Here is a 19,916-nt window from a genome sequence, read left to right as displayed (position 1 = left end):
TTCCAAAAATTCAATATAAGCAACCCCTAAAAGCCCCCTCTTGGGTTGCACACACAACTTTCACCCTTTTCGGAATACACTAAATGGTCTGGCCAGGCCACTGCGAAATAATCAAAGCGCTATCGGTGCTTTGCGTGTACACGAAGCCTGCATGGGCCATGTCTTCAGCGGTCTGGACCATCTGCATCGACCACGCCTGAAACGAAGTGATGCTGCTTTCAAAAGATTGATGACATGGCGACGTTGGCTTACTGGACGGCGACGGTGGTGGTGGCGGCGGCGACCTATCGTGCTCAACCATTCGTGCTCTTAGTCCACAGATGAATCTTGGATCCATAAGCATCCGTCAGCTCAGTCACCATGGTCCCCTCACTCGTATTCGTACTGCTCTCCCTCTCTGCAATTCTCACGATGCGATGATTTTTTTTTCACAAGTGACTCCACTCGAGTGGCTTCACTTTTTTATGGGAGAGGGACCAGATCGAACATTGCTGCACACTGAATGGCCCAACACGCTGTGTGCTCATTGGTCCGTTCCATCACTTGGCCTGAGCCTCGACTTTTCCAAAATGGACCGACCGTTGTGTTTCTTTTCCATAGAAAATGGATTTTACCATGGGAGAAAAAGCACAACCTGGTTCGACGAATCAGAGGCCAGAACAGACGAGCGCGTCCTCTGAATGGTCGAAAACCAAAGCGTCTGATTGGTCAGATGTTTCGACCAATCGGATAAATATACCTTCTTGTTTGTCTATATAGAGGAGGGCAGACGTTCATCGGGCACTCATAGCCATCATGATGGGCAAACAGAGTACACCGTATTGTTTGGAGAAAGCAGAGACGTCTCGATCCAGATGGTTAAGAAGCGCTAACAACAATTATCGTTTGACATTGAACCCAGACTACTTGGAAACCATACCACTGGATCGCTTTCCCATAGAAATACCACCTTTATTTGACATGGTGATCGAGGACTTCTATCAACAGATGTCAGGTCAGAAGGGGGATCGTATTGGTCTAGGTATCCAACACCCCGCTTTGGGAACCCCCATACAGATTCCATTTCGCCGCTTTGAAGATCTCCATGGCCAAGATATCTTGCATGAAGACGAAGAACACCCCCGTCCAGCGATTGCTCATAACGCACGAGGGTATGATCTGCATTTGATCATGAAGGGCATGCTCCCGCATTTGTTGAAACCCCCAACCAAGATTCGGAGAGGGCTACAGATTTTACAGACGACCAAGGGACGGTTGTGTTTGTGTTTCTTTCCCTGGGTGATGAAAATATTTCAAGAGACCTTTGAACGGAATGAACTGAAGAAAGGGTATTTTCCTCACTTGTTCAATACCGAAGCCAACCAAACCTACAGAGGTCCCCATCCATCAGCTGACATGAACGATCCTGATGGCATGTCTCCTACGGAATGCTTTGCCTTCCTCCAGTGGCATACCAAGAAAGTACAAGAAGGAGCCTTGTTTGACTTGCAAGAATAACGCTTAGCCTACTGCCAGAGTGATGTCGATATTTTGAGATGTGGATGCGCTGCTTTCAGACAGAACTTCATCAGGACAGATCGCATGGATCCCTTTGTAGAGGTGCTGACACTCCCTTCTGAAAACATGATCTGAAAACCAAAACCATGGCCATTGCTCCACCTTAAGGATACCAACCCAAGAAAAGATATTCCCAGGCCTATATGAACTGGTTATGTTATCTCATGGAGACCGACCCTGATCTGCACATCCAGCACGCCAAGAATGTAGGTGAAAAGACGTTCAGGTGCTGAGAGGGTAAACATCATTACCATAGGGATAGCTACGACCAAGCGACAGGCACCGTCTCTGAATTCATGGGTTGTTTCTGACATTGGTGCTGCTCCTGTTACAAGACCGAACATCGAAAACCTCATGCCGTCCTGGGCACGTCGATGGGAGCATGTTTTCGCCTGGGTCTCTTGAACCAACACCCTGACGCCCAGCAACGGTCAGACCCTGCTTTGCGCGCTTTCTTGCAAGGGGACCCACTGTACCAACCTACCTGTTCCATGGATGACGAACCAACGCCACCCGATTATGCTACGACGCCCAAAATGGTTAAACCATCAAGTATATTGATACCTGTTTGCTTTATCCCTACATTTGCAAGACTAGAGAGTTTCCCACGGGATACCCGCCCATTCTTCATCAACCCCCTGTGGAGACGTTGTTTGATCTGAAAGGTCTTATCCAACGTCGTGTCCTACCCAAGACACAGCTCTATCATCTGCTACTGCCCTACAGATCGGATGGAAAAGTGCTCTTTAATTTGTGCTGCACGTGTGCCGATACCCTGTCAGAGATGAAGAAAATACCATCGATGATATCACTGTCATCAACGAACATAGAGTGGAGGTGACCTATACTCGCAAGGAAGAATTCCAAACAACTCATCCTCATTTCAATGTCGCCGTGGCTGCTTGGGTCACCGCACAAGTGCGTCTTGAGCTGTACAAGACCCTCAGCCCGTTGGGTTGCAGGGTCTTGTACTCCGACACGGACAGCGTCTTATACATTCATCAACCCGGGGAATGGAATCCAGAGCTGGGCAATTCGTTGGGAAAGTTTACAGACGAACTGAATGGAAAGACCATCAAGACGTTTGTGTCAGGAAACTATGCCTATGAGTTAATGAACCCAAGACCCGATGGAACCCGCACAGTCTGCAAAGTGCCAGGGTTCACCTTGAATTACAGAAACCAACAACGTCTCAACTTTGACACCATGAAAGGAATGATTATGGGACAACGGCCTAGGAAGGAGAGGTAGAAAATCAGCTTGCATTTCCCCATAAGATCATTCGTAAAGGACCTCGGCATGGGAATGATCTTGTGACCAAACACACCAGAAAAGACTACCGCATGTTTATGACAAGCGACACATCATCTACGACAAAACCACAGGTCTGCCTGTAGGGAAGCTCCCCTTTGTGTACAGAGACTAGATAATTTTTTCATGATGTTCTTTACACTGTGTTTGCTGTTGTCATTTAATCATGAAGACAGACGTGTTTCGGAGAGAGTACCATGCCCTGCTCACTTCCATCCGTGAAGCCATCAACCCACGGGCCGAAGGTGGATCAACATACACCACCCTGAGAGACTAAAAAAACCAGGATTGAAATCTGACCAATGAGGTGCTAGGGTTTTGGACCAATTGGAGACTGTCCCCACCCTGGGTGTCCCTCTGATTGGTCAAAACGCTGTGGTGCTTTCTCTCCCATGGTACAAGCCTGACCTCATGGAAAAGAAACACAACGGGTGTGCCACACAGAAACCAACCAATGAGAAGGTTGGGTTCTTCACCAATGAGAAGGTCGGATTTTCCACCCATCAGGAAGCAGGGTTTCAGTCCCTTTAAATACGACAGACGTTCTCTTGCTCATCACTTTTCAGTGAACTGTCCAAACAACAACATCATGTACCCCTGGGATGACGTCCACTACCGCATCCCCAAACAGAACAGGGAGGGGGAAGGGGAGTATGAGGACGTTCTAAAGTCTGATGACCGATGCCGACCGTTGTGAAATCGTCGACATCATGGAGGAGCGGTTAGCTCTCCATGAACAGATGATGAGATCGATCTGTATGTACGCAACTTCCTATGACGAGACACGTGAGCGTGTAAAGGTCGTCGTGGAGTCATTACCTCCAGGGTATGCTATTTGGATCCCCACCATGAGCAAGGAAAGGAAACAGCCTGAACGATCCACTCCACCTGATCAAAAAAACAAACAAACAAAACAACGGACTGAACCCTCATCCACAACAACAACAACAACAACAACAACAACAGCAACAGCAACCACACCAGCAGCAGCAGAGGCAGCAACCACACCCGCAGCAGGAACCACACCCACAGCAGCAACCACACCCGCAGCAGCAGCAGAAGAAGCAGCAGCAACAAAAGCAGCAGGAACAACACCCTCTGCAACGCTGACTAGAGATGACTTTGCCAGATACTTACCCCAAAGCCTATGTGGTCAACACAGATTCAAATTATCAACCTGGCACACACTGGGTGAGCATCTACCCGCCAGCTCCTGGATGCGTGGAAATGATGGATAGCTACCCCTGTTTAAAGAGACTTTGAATCGCATGGGTCAGAGGGAACAACGATGGAATACACGCCCCTTATAACATGAATACAGCACGTTTTGTGAGGTGTACTGTCTCTACATGCTGACCTATCGCGTGCGTGGATGGACTTTTAATCAAGTGTTAGATACGCTGGACTGGAAGGATACTGTCAAGAATGAAAGGACACCCCCTCATCCTATGACTTTGGTTTTTGTTGGTTCATGTGAGTGGGAATTTAAAAAGTTGGAAAAAAATAAGTGTTGTGTTGTCTTTAGGATGGGAATCACCATGCCCACATGAGGAAAAAAGCAGGATCGAAATCTGACCAATCAGAAGCTTGGGTTGTTGACCAATCAGAGCGCGTGTTCGCCCTGTTCTGGTCTCTGATTGGTCGAACCGGGGTTGTGATTTCTCTCCCATGGAAAACAACATTTCCTATGAAAAAGAAACACAAGGGTCGGGTCAGTTTGGAAAACTGAGTCTCAGGCCAGGTGGCGGAACGGACCAATCAGCGCGCTGTGTTTTGGACCAATCAGCGTGCAGCAATGTTTGATCCGGTCCCTCTACCATAAAATGGGATCCCTCGAGTGGAGTCAGTGTCACATCATCCCCATCATGCCACGTGGAAACCATGCTGACATCCCGGCGAGCCTCCTTGACTGGAGGATACACACTGGCTACATTCCCCGTAGAAGGAGGAGGATGCTGGACTGGATTCACCCCGGCAACCTTCTATGGGAAAGGAGGAGGAGAAAAGACTCCCCAGTGCCAAAAGGGCCACAAGGCTGCGAGATCAACCCGCCACCCTCCCTCGGAGGAGGAGGAAAAAAGGCTACCCGACAGCAGATCCCCCAAGGCTGCACGTCAAGAGCACCCCAGATACAGGAGGTGTTAAGATATACATCATGACTTCTCCACACACTAAAGAGCCAGCATCATCACAGGAGAGGTCATGCCCCAACTGCCAATTCTTTGGTCGTTGGCCACCATGTTGCTACTAAGTATGACGGCCATAGAAAACTAGGATGACGTTTCCGTTTCCGTTTCTGTTTCCGTTCCTGTTCCAGTTTTTTCATCTTCCTCCAAACGGCCCTTTTCAGGGCCACCAATCTCTCCCGAAAGATAGCTTTCATTCTTGCTTTGACTACCCTCTCCACCACAAACCAAAACAAAGAACCCTCCTCCTTCCCTCCCTCCCTCCCTCCTCCTCCATCTTCTGAGTGGTGTCATTGAACCGGAAGTGCTGCCATCTTGGAGGCGCAGGTCACGAGACTATGGCGGTAACCAGATCCCTGCCCCCAACTACTGCCAAGCACTGCAAAAGGCAGGGGACAAACATCCATTGGGAGAATCTTACGCAGTATGCCTCGTGGAGTGAAAGAATTTTTGACAAAGCGTTGCGGTATTACGCACTACTGATACAACATCATCAACTTGGAAATTTCGCCTCTCGCCCGTATTGTCCGTTGGCGGTCATTACATCAACTGTCATACTTCACTACCGGTTTAATCTGTTTCCGATTCGTTCATTATTATCTTACAAATGTTACTAGAAACTAACATCGCAAAAAGGGTAAGCATGCACTGCATTGTTGGAGTTGGTTCATCATTACTTTTCAACATAATCCCCTCCGTTCTTCACACACTTTTGCCAACGATGCTGGAGTGCCTGGGTCCCACTGGTGTAGAAGGATTCCTCCTGTGGGGTGAACTGTCCGCAACAGCAGAAATGATGTCATCACTGTTTACATATTCCTTACCAGATAGCTCTTTCAAGTTGGGGAGGAGGTGGAAATGTGGTGGTAAACACATTCTTATGATCTACATATACATGTAGTCGAAATCTTACAATGGATTTGAAAGGGTTTTGTTTTGCAATGCAAGTCACTATATTCCAAGATGGATTATCAAGACCAGTCATGTTCAATATTCCTATTTGTAATTGAAAGACTGAAGAAATATTAATCACCTGTGTTTTTTATGTTTCTATGGCATAATATAATATAGTATATTTGTCAAATGTAAATACAGTTCATTTGTTTTCCAGGATTATTGTTCGGGTGTTATGAGGAACCCAAGCCTCGTTTTCATGTTCAACTGTCTTCTTCTCGTTGACTTTTTATATTTAAATGTTTGCACTGTTATCTTTTGAACATATTGCATGATGTTACAGATGTATTGGTTTGGATTTTAGGTACCGGGGTTGTCTCTCAAGAAAAGTATTGTACTATACCATAACGTGTTTGTGTTTGTGTTTGTGTTGTATGCATGCATGTGTCCGGGTGTTCAATCTCTTTGAATTGTAACCTCTAATTTTCATAATATGACTTTTATTATAAAAATATGGCATTTCATGAGACGTCAATGAACTCCAACTCAGAGGACAGTGTTTGAACTGCTAACATAATGGGACTTTTTCTTGCTTAAAACTGTTTTGTTGAGCCTGACCCTGATTGAAATAGGTTAATGACGTCACATCCGTTGTGAATACATTGAATTACATATACCCAGCAACAAAAGTTATTGTGACATCCTTCTTTACCTCAAACAAACTACATGTACATGACTTATAGAAACAATTAGTTTTGTCAAACACAGAAAGTGCGTTCAGCAATTGCTGACTGAAAAGCGACTATGCCTGTCGTAAGAGGCGACTAACGGCACCGGGAGGTCAGACTCGCTAACTTGATTAATGCATGTCATCATATCTCAGTTGCATGGATCAATGTTCATGATAACGCTGGATTGTCTTGTCCAAACTCGACTATTTTTCAGCCCCCCCCCCCCCCCTCCGGTCATATTGCTGCGTCCGACATTAAACAACAAACAAACATCTCATTCCCGTAGAGTGGATATATGGCTGAAATGATGCCGATGCGAAGTTAAATTTTAACTCACAAACTCAATCAATTTCGTAGATCGATGCTCATGATGTCAATCACTGGATTGTCTGGTCCAGACTCGATTATTTACAGACCGCTGACATATAGCTTGACTATTGCTGAGTGCTGCGTTAATCAAACAAATAAACAAATTGTCCTATTATCATTATATGGATGCTTTATCCCCAATAAAATGTTGTGGACACACTGATGGACATCATTGTTCATTGTTCCAGTGACGCACGTGTACCAGACCACAAGCTGTGCGAACCTGGTCGACAACCCGTACACCAGTCTGCCTGGGCAGGACATGGTTCACACAGACCCCGATTGTCCACATGTAGACGCAGCAAGAGGTCAGTTTTCTCCTCAAATGGAAGGCGAGGAGGGAGGCCAGATAGAGGAAGATGCGATCGTGAGTTGTTGAATTATTTGGTTTACATCCTTTGTAAGGGTAGTCTACTTGAACTATTGTAGTACTGGAACTTATCAAGTGAATGTTGTTGAATGAATGGTATCCTGGCACTGCTACATGTAAGGGATGCGGCACTGCTCAGGGAATTGACACACGCTACCCTCCTTCATGAAGAGGATGCCCGTGTCATTATCGCAAGAGCGGAATCTATTACTTTTTTGGCCTAATATCAGAACAGTGTAGTCAGAGTCTAACTGTCATTGAATATACCTTAGATATTGCATAGATATACTTTATTTCTTAAGTATTTAACTGTTGTCATGTTATTGTAACAATTGTCATGACTTTTCCATTATTTCAGACCTCGAGTGAAGAAGAACAGGAGGTTCCAAATGAACAAAAGCCTGGTAATATAGATAACCTCCTAATAATTATTGAAAGGACAATGAAGTGGTGTGCCAAAAAAGTAGGAGATACCGGGATACCAGCACATAAATGTTTAAAACATTACAAACGTCGCATGACCAATGATGCTGCTTCATCATGATCAATATGTTTAGAAAGATGTCTTTTAGCGTTTGGTTCCAAGAAAACTCACAAGCGAGTCAGTCAAGTAACAATGGTAAATCAAGTATTCAACCCTGTCTGAGTGCTGTCCGAAGTCACGTGCTTCATGACTGTCACAACGTTGTGTTTGGAGTTGTGTTTCGGAAATGTTCTTGCCACATAAATCACTTACTTTCATTGCCAGTCACTGTTGTATTTTCCTGTAATTTGACCTGAAACAAAATATATTAAAAGTGTTTTGCAAAGTGTATATTAAAGGGGGAAACTCTACACTGAAAAATACACTGAAATATCCGCTAAATATATCGTACCAAAGTAAAGTTTTTATAGCAAAACTAGTAACAAACGGCTCGTAGTTTTTGCAACTTTATCACATATGAAGTGCTATTGCCTTGCCGTTTTGTAATCGCCGTTTGCAGTATTTTTGAACCTCATAAAATTGTAAAAATAACTATTTTAAATGGTCAAAACATATACTCACAGAACTAGAAAAATTAGACCTAACGGTTTTCAACAGGTTCGGCTTTTGAGTCAAATGTAATCTTCGTCACGATAAACAGGTACAAATCTTGAACTAATCTCCACTGTCCTCAATCCTCTAGTTGTCATTATTTAACATCACAGCAAAAAAAGTGTAGGTTTCCGTCTTCCGGAAACCTTCCGGAAACCTTCCGGATACCTTCCCATTTTGGATCCGGCCCAGATACCTTCCGGAAACCTTCCCAAAAAAATGTCAAAATTTGGGGGGTGCATTTTGTTCACTTAAGTGTGAAACACATAAAAAAATTAACTTGAAAATACCAAGCAATTTGAAGGTTGTTGAAGGCATCTGGAAGGTTTCCGGAAGGTATCCGGATGCAAATTTTCTTCATGACTTGCTTCTGGTAAATAATGTTAGCCTGTGCATTACAGGTACCTGTTGTAATATTCTGTGTTATTTTAGTTGTAAATATCCTCCTCAAACTGAGATATGTGGGCATGCACTGTTCACAAGTTGTTTTGCGACATGGGTCCAATGTGTGAAGCTTATTGCTGGTGTCCCCCACCATGATATTGTTGCAATATTGCTAAAAGTGGCAAAACAGCATTCTCACTCAGAAAAAAATGGAAAGTCATTGGCTATGTGCTTTGGCATTTGGCCCTGGTGAGATTAACAGATTGGTTTGGAACGGTATCAGTACTTGTTATATCGGACAGTGTAGTTTCATGGGAATATAAAACAGAATACAATTGTCCCAAATTGGTGCATAAGACTAATGGCATCCATAGAAAACACCTAAATAAAGTACAGAAAAAATATCAATGTCATTTGTCTACTAAGGTGGAACTACAACTTTTGTTAAGTGAGCTGTATTTATAGTAGGAAAACATTCAGGGCATTAGTACATTTTATATTTGTTCAGCACCTATGTTATGGCTGATCAGTATTATATTTCTTTATGCTAATGAAGCAAAACAAATCATGTTTTTGGAAAAAAATCTTATTTATTGATTATATGGCATTTCATTGGTACATATCACAAATTGAAATTTAATCAAGCAAGAAGAGGAACTAGCATAAAGTAACCAGTGGTGTTTGCAAGGCCTTACAGAACAGACGCTTCAATGCCATTTTCTAAATAAACAAATTAGTCAAATCTCAGAAGAATTTTATTGAAGAAGAATATCTAAAGTCAATTATGTTTCTGCAGTAAACCACAAAACTCATTCAGATTTGTATAGTCAGCATCGGTGTACACAAACTGGACATAGTCACAGTGCTTTGGCATAAATTCATTCAGACTTCATTAGTGTCATAATAAAACCACCTACAGTAACACTGATGTGGCATTATTCATTCAGAATCATCACTTTCTGAGGTGAATCTGTTGGTTGTTATCAGGAGTACTGTTCATCATCCGGCGAGTCCCTTGTCTGAATTGTGTGAGCAAGATCTTCTTAAATGTAGCTGGTGTCAGATTGTGAAATCCAGGTACCTGAAACATTTCATAACATCTTTAGAAACTTGTTAGTCAAAAGTTATGAAACACACACATATTTACAAATGTTTAAAGTTGTTTTCTCGAACAGTGAGGTATTGACAATTTATCTTGCAACTGATATTTAACCAATCTTTGAACATGTAAATAAGCCATTGCAAACAGAAAATGTGACGTAGAACCCACTTCTGAGTGGCGTCATTGAACCGGAAGTGCTGCCATCTTGAAAGGCGCAGGTCACGTGACTATGGCGTCACTTCCAGTAACCAGATCCCTGCCCCCAACTACTGCCAAGCACTGCAAAAGGCAGGGGACAAACATCCATTGGGAGAATCTTACGCAGTATGCCTCGTGGAGTGATAGCATTTTTGACAAATCGTGGCGGTATTACGCACTACTGATACAACATCATCAATTTGGAAATTTCGCCTCACGCCCGTCACTGTCATGCTTCACTACCGGTTTAATCTGTTTCCAATTCGTTAATTATTATCTTACAAATGTTACTAGAAACTAAGATCGCAAAAAGGGTAAGCATGCACTGCATTGTTGGAGTTGGTTCATCATTACTTTTCAACATAATCCCCTCCGTTCTTCACACACTTTTGCCAACGATGCTGGAGTGCCTGGGTCCCACTGGTGTAGAAGGATTCCTCCTGTGGGGTGAACTGTCCGCAACAGCAGAAATGATGTCATCACTGTTTACATATTCCTTGCCAGATAGCTCTTTCAAGTTGGGGAGGAGGTGGAAATGTGGTGGTAAACACATACTTATGATCTACATATACATGTAGTCGAAATCTTACAATGGATTTGAAAGGGTTTTGTTTTGCAATGCAAGTCACTATATTCCAGATGGATTATCAAGACCAGTCATGTTCAATATTCCTATTTGTAATTGAAAGACTGAAGAAATATTAATCACCTGTGTTTTTTATGTTCTATGGCATGTGTGTGTGTGTGTGTGTGTGTGTGTGTGTGTGTTTCTGTTTGTGTTGTATGCATGCATGTGTCCGAGTTTTCAATCTTTTCATTATAATCTCTAATTTTCATAATATGACTTTTATTATAAAAATATGGTATTTCATGAGACGTCAATGAACTCCAACTCAGAGGACAGTGTTTGAATTGCTAACATAATGGGACTTTTTCTTGCTTAAAACTGTTTTGTTGAGCCTGACCCTGATTGAAATAAGTTAATGACGTCACATCCGTTGTGAATACATTGAATTACATATACCCAGCAACAAAAGTTATTGTGACATCCTTCTTTACCTCAAACAAACTACATGTACATGACTTATAGAAACAATTAGTTTTGTCAAACACAGAAAGTGCGTTCAGCAATTGCTGACTGAAAAGCGACTATGCCTGTCGTAAGAGGCGACTAACGGCACCGGGAGGTCAGACTCGCTAACTTAATTAATGCATGTCATCATATCTCAGTTGCATGGATCAATGTTCATGATAACGCTGGATTGTCTTGTCCAAACTCGACTATTTTTCAGCCCCCCCCCCCCCCCCCCCCCCCCATCCGGTCATATTGCTGCGTCCGACATTAAACAACAAACAAACATCTCATTCCCGTAGAGTGGATATATGGCTGAAATGATGCCGATGCGAAGTTAAATTTTAACTCACAAACTCAATCAATTTCGTAGATCGATGCTCATGATGTCAATCACTGGATTGTCTGGTCCAGACTCGATTATTTACAGACCGCTGACATATAGCTTGACTATTGCTGAGTGCTGCGTTAATCAAACAAATAAACAAATTGTCCTATTATCATTATATGGATGCTTTATCCCCAATAAAATGTTGTGGACACACTGATGGACATCATTGTTCATTGTTCCAGTGACGCACGTGTACCAGACCACAAGCTGTGCGAACCTGGTCGACAACCCGTACACCAGTCTGCCTGGGCAGGACATGGTTCACACAGACCCCGATTGTCCACATGTAGAAGCGGCAAGAGGTCAGTTTTCTCCTCAAATGGCAGGCAAGGTGGGAGGCCAGACAGAGGAAGATGCGATCGTGAGTTGTTGAATTATTTGTTTTTCTTCTTTCGTAAGGGTAGTCTACTTGAAATATTACAGTACTTCAACTTATTAAGTGAATGTTGTTGAATGAATGGTATCCTGGCACTGCTACATGTAAGGGATGCGGCACTGCTCAGGGAATTGACACGAACTACCTCCTTCATGAAGAGGGTGCCCGTGTCATTATTGCAAGATGGAATCTATTATTATTTTGCCTAATATCAGAACAGTATAGTCATTGAATAAACCTTAGATATTGCATAGATATACTTTATTTCTTAAGTATTTAACTGTTGCCATGGTATTGTAACAATTGTCATGACTTTTCCATTATTTCAGACCTCAAGTGAAGAAGAACAGGAGGTTCCAAATGAACAAAAGCGTGGTAATATAGATAACATCCTAATAATTATTGAAAGGACAATGAAGTGGTGTGCCAAAAAAGTAGGAGATACCGGGAATCAACAAGATATTTCTTCTAATCTATGTGGTATTACAGATGGAAATGATATGATTATATCTGCTCGGGAATAGGCGATCAGATGGGTTCTAAAGCTTAGTGTGATAAGATGGTGGTGCATTAAGGTCGTTAAAGAAGTCGGAGGTCAAAACAGAAATTTGCATTTTGCAGCCAACGTCACTAAAATCGGGTAAACCACCTCTGTTGGCCAGACATGCGCGATTTCCTCGATATGTCGATCAACGTCCATAAAACGTTCAAAAGGACGTCTCAAAATTTGATTCCTTCAGTCATCGAAGTCAATATTTCACCTCGTTTCGTCAGAAAACATGACATTATCCAAAAGTCGATTTTTTCAGTGCCGATGTTCCCTACACCACTGACGCCTCAGATTCAAATGACGTGCAGTAAGTTGTGGGATGACACATGGGAGGACACGTAAACTTGGACACGCGGACGTTGTGTTCGCAAATTCCATCTGTGCAAATGACTTCGCGCCGTATAGGCGTGTACTCTTACACCAGTTGCCTGTTGAAACCGGTACCTTATCTGAATGTCAGTTTGCAGCCCATTTCTTAATCCTATCAGTCTGATCTGATCTGTCCTTGCCTGGAGTTGCTGCCCTTGGGCGTACATAGCGGCATTCATCATCGACGTAATGTGTTTGTTGGCATCGGGCCCACAATCTGCTGATGACAGTTTTAGAAACATGCAGCATTATTATTATGTGTACGCAAACGATCAATGATGTTGCTTCATCATGATTAAATGTGTTTAGAAAGGTGTCTTTTAGCTTTTGGTTCCAAGAAAGCAATATGCGTGGGCTCGGAAATGTTCTTGCCACATACTCACTTACTTTCATTACCAGATATTGTTTTTTTTCCTGTAGTTTCACCTAAAACTAAATATATTAAAACTTTATTGCATAGTGTATATTAAAGGGGAAACTCTACACTGACTAATACCCGTTTTTAACAAATATCCGCTAAATATATTGTACCAAAGTAAAGTTAATGCAAAACAAGTCACAAACAACTCGTAGTATTTGCAACGTATCACATATGAAGTACCATTGCCTTGACGTTTTGTAATCGCCCTTTGCAGTATCTTCGAACCTCATAATAATTATGAAAAAAACTATTTTGAATGGTAAAAAGTTATACACACAGGGCTAGAAACATTAGACCTAATGGTTTCCAACAGGTTCGGCTTTTAAGTAAAATGAAACATTCGTCATGATAAACAGGTACAAATCTTGAACAAATATCAACTGTCCTCAATCATCCAATTGTCAGAAAAAGAGTTATTATTTAACATATAACAAGGAGCAATCATTTTGCTCACGGCTTCACAACTTACATGCTCTACATTTTATCAGTTGTCATCTACACACGTGGTGCAAAAAGACACGCCGACAACGTGGATGCGTTCTTCAGAAACAACGGTAGAAGTATACAACGATTTGAGTGTGACAGTAAGTATACTTTTGTTACGGTAATGCATGACAGTAATCAAGTCAATATGTCCTTACATAGATTATCCAAACAGGCTGTATGTTTGATGTTCCTTTTTGTCATTGTGTCCAGTTTGACTAAATATTGATCATGTATGTATTTGTGTTTCTACTGGATAATGAAAGAATATCAAGACAAAAGCTGAAGCATGGATTGTGATCCCTTGAATCGTTTAGCATATTGTCTTTCTTTAATTTGTTTTTGTAGATGCTGAGAGGTTCACAGAGGCACTCAAAACAGACTGTACACGTATGATTGTGTTGATTGATGAAGAGTTTTCTCAGTTGATGGAAGATGAATACAGGATGTTCAAACGTGTTTTCAATGGTGACAAAACTTTCCAATCATTTTCTGCTAAACTATCAAAACCTATTACAACCGTATTACACACATATGTTTTCGACCGGTGAAGATCCGGGGTAGAATAGGTCTTCAGCAACCCATGCTTGCTGTACAAGGCAACTATGCTTGTCATAAGAGGCGACTAACGGGATCGGGTAGTCAGACTCGCTAACTTGATTAATGCATGTCATCATATCTCAGTCGCATGGATCAATGTTCATGATAACGCTGGATTGTCTTGTCCAAACTCGACTATTTTTCAGCCCCCCCCCGCGTCCGACATTAAACAACAAACAAACAAACACAAAGATTTTCATGAATTGTGCTACCAACCAACACGATATGTTTTTCATGGATTTAAATGTTATTATCTTAATTGTGTCATGTTCATATTTACGCTGATCTTTGGGGTAAATCTTAGGACTTTTTCTTGTACAGTATTAGACTATTCCAATCTTTCTAAAGGTACAATGCTTCATGGGTCTGTAAGGTGAAACGACCAGTTACATCTTTGAACAAGTAGGCAAACGAAAATATCAATCATCTCAGCTGTTCTGCTGTAAACCGATATGATGAGATATATATCTCATCGATGTTTTACAAAATATCAGAATCTTTCCATCATATTTGTCACTGACGTGTCAAAAGATATTGTCCTCCACGTGTCTACCATAAAATCGTTTGGAATATTTGCTGAGGCCTTGAATGTTTTCAGCAAGAGACTATGCTGATCTTTGAAATCGCAGTAAAACGAGCATGGTCGATTGTACCAAAGGCTGGAACATTCCTCGGCATATAGGCAAGAGTTGACTCTTCGAAAGTTGAAGTCATTCCTCATACAGTATTGTGGGGTGTTTTATGTCACTCTGAATCTTTATGTATAGATCTAAAGGTGAAAGAGATGAGGCGATTTTACTGGTTTCTTTTATTTCGTGTTCAGGTGGGTAAAGTTGAAGGGAATTGGCTATTTGACCGTTATTGAACGATATCAGATCATTGCTAACCTGACGCTCAAGTTAAACTCCTTGGCCAAGTTGTCTTGATTTGATTTTGCCAGTCTGAGCAGACATGCCGATTCATATGCATAAAGAAACAGATCAGCAGGAAGGGATATGGGGATACCTACTTCTTGCCCATGGGGATGCCTGCACATGCTCATGATATAGACGGAGTAGTAAAATGGACTTCAGCAGATATTTTTTAGGAATATTGAAGGGATTTGGTCGCTTTTTATCCCCCGCCGGGCCAGAAATGGCCGAAGGGGGATTATGTCGTGGCGCAGTCCGTCCGTCCTTCCGTCCCACAGAGGGTACTAAGCTTGTGAAATCACCTCCTCCTACAGTTTCCAGAGAATATCCCTGACACTCAACACACAAGATGTCGACATGTTGATGATACGCATATCGCAGTCCCGTTTCGTTTCGACTAATTTTGACAGAGTTACTGCCCCTGTTTTACGGAGCTTCATTTAACTTGTTAAAAAAGTTCATGCGGGGGATGTAGTGCTCTCAGAGCACTCTTGTATTTAATCGAATTCTTGCCATCCTTGGATGATTTCAAATTCTCTCTTATATTACCACTACACTTTGTTTCTGTCTCATCTTTCAAGCATTTTACCTTTAAAAAAGATTAAAGGTCTTCGGACTTTATCTCAAACGTTTCTACCATTTAGAGTACTGATAATTTTTAAAACATTAACCTACTTTTTATCAGTTTATCCTTTACCCTATCGGATTATGTTTGCAATATTTGTCTTTAATTGCAGATCTCATAGAAGCAGAAAAAGAGGTTCAATTAGTCAATTATCTTGATGATGACGAAATCTTCCAAGAAGTAAAGTATAAGCTTCCTGGGGCCATGAGAAAAAATATTATTCCTAACACTCGGTTCCTCAACAGTACCAATGGTTATGTGGCTCTTGAAGGTAGGCTCTTGAGATCCAGAAGTTCTGTATTGGCTTTGATGTTATGAAATAAATAGCATGATACCTAAATGATGCGCTTGCCATATGAGCCATTTAAAAATTTAATGCTACTGAGGTCATCCACGCTCCAGCTCTATCTCACTTGGTTGGACTTTCCATTTCATTTCCATTTTTGCCATTAAGACTTTGTGTGACCGATCACACCTATTGTGTTGCTAAACATGCTGAAAAAGAATGAGGATTTTAAACATTTCCGCCACTAATGCAATGTTGAAAATGCATTTGTGACCTTTCCACAGCCATTTCTGAATGAAACATTATGAAGTTTCATATGAACGTGGAAAAGCATATTTTAAAATGGTTGTGTTGTTACCTCAGCGATGACATTAAATACCATGTTTATCTAGCTATACTAGTGTCCCTCTGCCTGCCTGTTGTTCAGAAACCTCTGTTGTTTGATTTAATTCTTGACCCCTTTATGACGTAACCGGGCCTATGAAGATCCGGGGTAGAATATAGTTCTCCAGCAATCCATGCTTGCCACAAAAGGCGACTATGCTTGTCCTAAGAGGCAACTAACGGGATCGGGTGGTCAGGCTCGCTGACTTGGTTGATGCATGTCATCGATCCCAATTGCATGGATCGATGCTCATGTTGTCAATCACTGGATTGTCTGGTCCAACCTCGATTATTTATAGACCGCTGTCATATAGCGGTAATATTGCTGAGTGCGGCGTTAAACATCAAACAAAACAGAAAATGACTTTACCGAAATAACAATAGTCCAGAAAAGTGCCTGTGAGCTCCAGTCTTGATGCTCTATTTCCAATTTATCAATATTTATCTGGTTTGACTGTACTGCCTTTCAGGTTCCCAAATATCAACAAATTCAAATACGACAGTCAAGACATTTTCACAACATCTTTTTATTAATTTGCAATATAGATTATGAATATTTAAGTGTGTATATTGCTTGCAGAGAATTGTGTAAAACGTGTGTCCTTTCAGATTAATTAGATGCAGTATGAAATTGATGATGCAGGAAGTCTGAGCATGACACATATTTTCCAGATCATGCTACATCAGTTGCACAGGTTGGTGACAACAACAATATAGAAGTCCGTCTGGATGGTGGCAATATACGCGCACAGCAAGTCGGGAGAAGCAACACGTTTACCGCATCCAGTGGTGAGTTTACCGTTATGAATTTGTGTTCTGTCCCCTTATTAAGAAATGATTGTATATTGCGACTCGTTCACCAGCCTACAGTATTGTGTATGTAATATGTCTTAAAAACACATCTGATGCAGCCAAAATGATGATGTCTGTGGACAGTGTCCATTGTCATCCATTTCATCTAACACTCGCATATTCCCAATCATCGCAATTTTAAAGATATGAAGGCTGACAATACATTATTATTCACTCAGATCAAACTTAGTCAAAAGCCATATAGTGGCATAATCTTTACATGTGCGTGTATATCAATACTGGAATGAATGGAGCTGAAATGAGCAAGTCTTGCGGAAACTTTAGGCTTTATGTTTAGCAGTAGCAAGAACCGAGATCTGATTTGAATGAGATTGGAGCTGTTTTATTTCTCGTATGTTACGAGTGTTCATGTTGCACATTAAAGATCAAACAATTCAGAATTCAGTGAACTAAAGGACGGTTTTCAGTTGCACTCATGGGTGTCGTTCTGCAACTAGTATTACATTATTTCGTGTTCGAATCCAACTCTCAAGCGTTTTGTGTGTCTGCTTTTATGAATCTCAATGACATAATGATGATACCAGGTGTTCATGAAAAGTTGCATTTATCCTATCTTATCAGAGGCTAAGGTCACATAAGATATAGTCGGAATCGTACACTGGACTCTGCTTTTAGCAGAGATTTCTTGTGATTATTGAAACTGTTTAGTCACTTTCATTTATCTCATCTGACAACTTACATGTGGTATGTACCAGCAAACAAATTTATTTTATGTTGCAGGATCGCATTTTGAGAAAGTAAGGAAAGAACAATCAGATTCATTTCAGGTTCATAATTAACCTCAGTGGTTCAATAATGAATGTATTGTATTAAAAAAGTTGAAATATAAATGTTTGTGTCTTCTTCGAACAACAAAAAGGCCCCAAAATTTGAGGTTGTAAATTTTAGAAAATTATGTCATGAAAAGCAAGAGTGTTTTAAACAAAAAACGATTGAGTCCGTAAATTCTGCCCTACTAAATAAATATTGCCATTAGTATTAAACGTTTAATACAGTATCGCAGTCGAATACTTGGGGTGCCACCGTCTGTATTGGTTATTTTCTTTCATGAAATCCTGAACAAGTTTCTGATAATGAGTTTGATAAATCTGTTGCAGATTTAATCAGACACCATGATCTTTTGAATTCTGAGAAATGTAACGATGCTGATATGCTTTCAGATATGATAACAGATGAGGAAATAAAACAAGTATTGAAAACTTTAAAGTTGGGTAAGGCACCTGGACCAGATGGAATACCACCCGAGTACTACAAATATTGTATGAATATTGTCCCATACTTAAATATACTTATATATGCCATTTTAAAGACAGGGACTTTCCCTTGTGTCTGGAATAGTGGTCTTATAATTTCTTTGTATGAATCTGGTGAGTCAACAAATCCTACCAATTACAGAGGAATATCTCTCCCAAATGTAATGGGAAAACTATTTACTTCTGTTGTTGAACATAGACTTAGATACTATCGGAATCCCAAGCTGGATTTAGAGAGGACCATTTAACAACTCATAATATTTTTGTTTTGCAGGCCTTGTGTCAAAAGTATTTAAGAAAACCAAAACATCGATTTTATGCCACCTTTATAGATTTCAGCAAGGCGTTCGAATTTGTTAATAGAAAGAAAATGTTGTATGTACTTCTTCAAAAGGGCGTTCTTGGTCAAATGTATAAAGTTATTGAAAATATGTATAATAATGTCTGTGCATGTGTGAAGATAAGTAATAGCATATCGGATGTTTTAACACCTCTTGTGGTGTAAGACAGGGCTGTATGTTGAGCCCATTATTCTTTATTCTCTTTATTTATCAATTAGTGTCTGAGGTGAGGTGAGGTGAAATTGGGTTTAACGTCGCATCCAAGATTATTGCACTTATATAGCGACATGCATGCATGTGTGTGTGTGTGTGTGTGTGGCTGTTTGTACTAGTCCGGACTGATGCCGATTTATAGTGCTAGCTCACTGAGGTACCATGCCGCAGTTTAACATGAATACCCCACTCAGACACAGTATACTGACTCTGAGCAGACCAGTCCTTGTTTAATGCCGAGCGCCAGACAGGGTAACAACAAGTACCATCCTTTAACGTCTTTTGGTATGAAGCGGCCGGGGATTGAACCCCGAAACCTTCCGCTCTCAGGAGGCGGTCAATTTAGTGTCTGAAATTATGGCAAGTGAATGCCGGGGCATTTTTGTAAGTCTAGTTATTGAAACAATTAAGCTGCTACTCTTGGCAGATGATGTCCTACTTGCAGACTCCGTGAGAGAATTGCAAAGAAAATTAGATATATTAGAATCATTTTGCAATAAATGGGCAATGGAGGTAAATATGAAAAAAAAGAAGAAAAATGTGTTTTTCAGAATTAAAACGATGTTTTATTGGTCTGTTTTCAGTCGTACA

At 41.2% G+C, this 19,916-nt stretch overlaps 1 protein-coding gene across 2 annotated transcripts in view; it reads left to right on the top strand.

Moving 5' to 3' along the window:
- The window catches only part of LOC124130103 (serine/threonine-protein phosphatase 6 regulatory ankyrin repeat subunit B-like), a 96,436-nt gene that overhangs the window by 62,629 nt on the left and 13,891 nt on the right, over positions 1-19,916 (top strand). Inside the window, exons 2-7 of one of the 2 annotated variants that reach the window (XM_048394921.1) lie at positions 7,237-7,415; positions 7,777-7,822; positions 13,845-13,940; positions 14,188-14,307; positions 16,088-16,246; positions 17,318-17,434. In XM_048394921.1, coding sequence (XP_048250878.1) covers positions 7,311-7,415; positions 7,777-7,822; positions 13,845-13,940; positions 14,188-14,307; positions 16,088-16,246; positions 17,318-17,434 — 643 coding nt within the window. In that variant the 5' untranslated portion in view covers positions 7,237-7,310. The remainder of the gene's footprint in view (positions 1-7,236; positions 7,416-7,776; positions 7,823-13,844; positions 13,941-14,187; positions 14,308-16,087; positions 16,247-17,317; positions 17,435-19,916) is intronic. The other variant, XM_048394920.1, reaches the window with a different exon arrangement.

This window comes from Haliotis rufescens, unplaced genomic scaffold, assembly GCF_023055435.1.
Source record: "Haliotis rufescens isolate VD_foot unplaced genomic scaffold, xgHalRufe1.0.p SCAF_133, whole genome shotgun sequence".
NCBI lineage: Eukaryota > Metazoa > Mollusca > Gastropoda > Lepetellida > Haliotidae > Haliotis > Haliotis rufescens.
The sequence above is the reverse complement of the archived record's forward strand: the minus strand, read 5'-3'. Positions and strand labels throughout refer to the sequence as shown.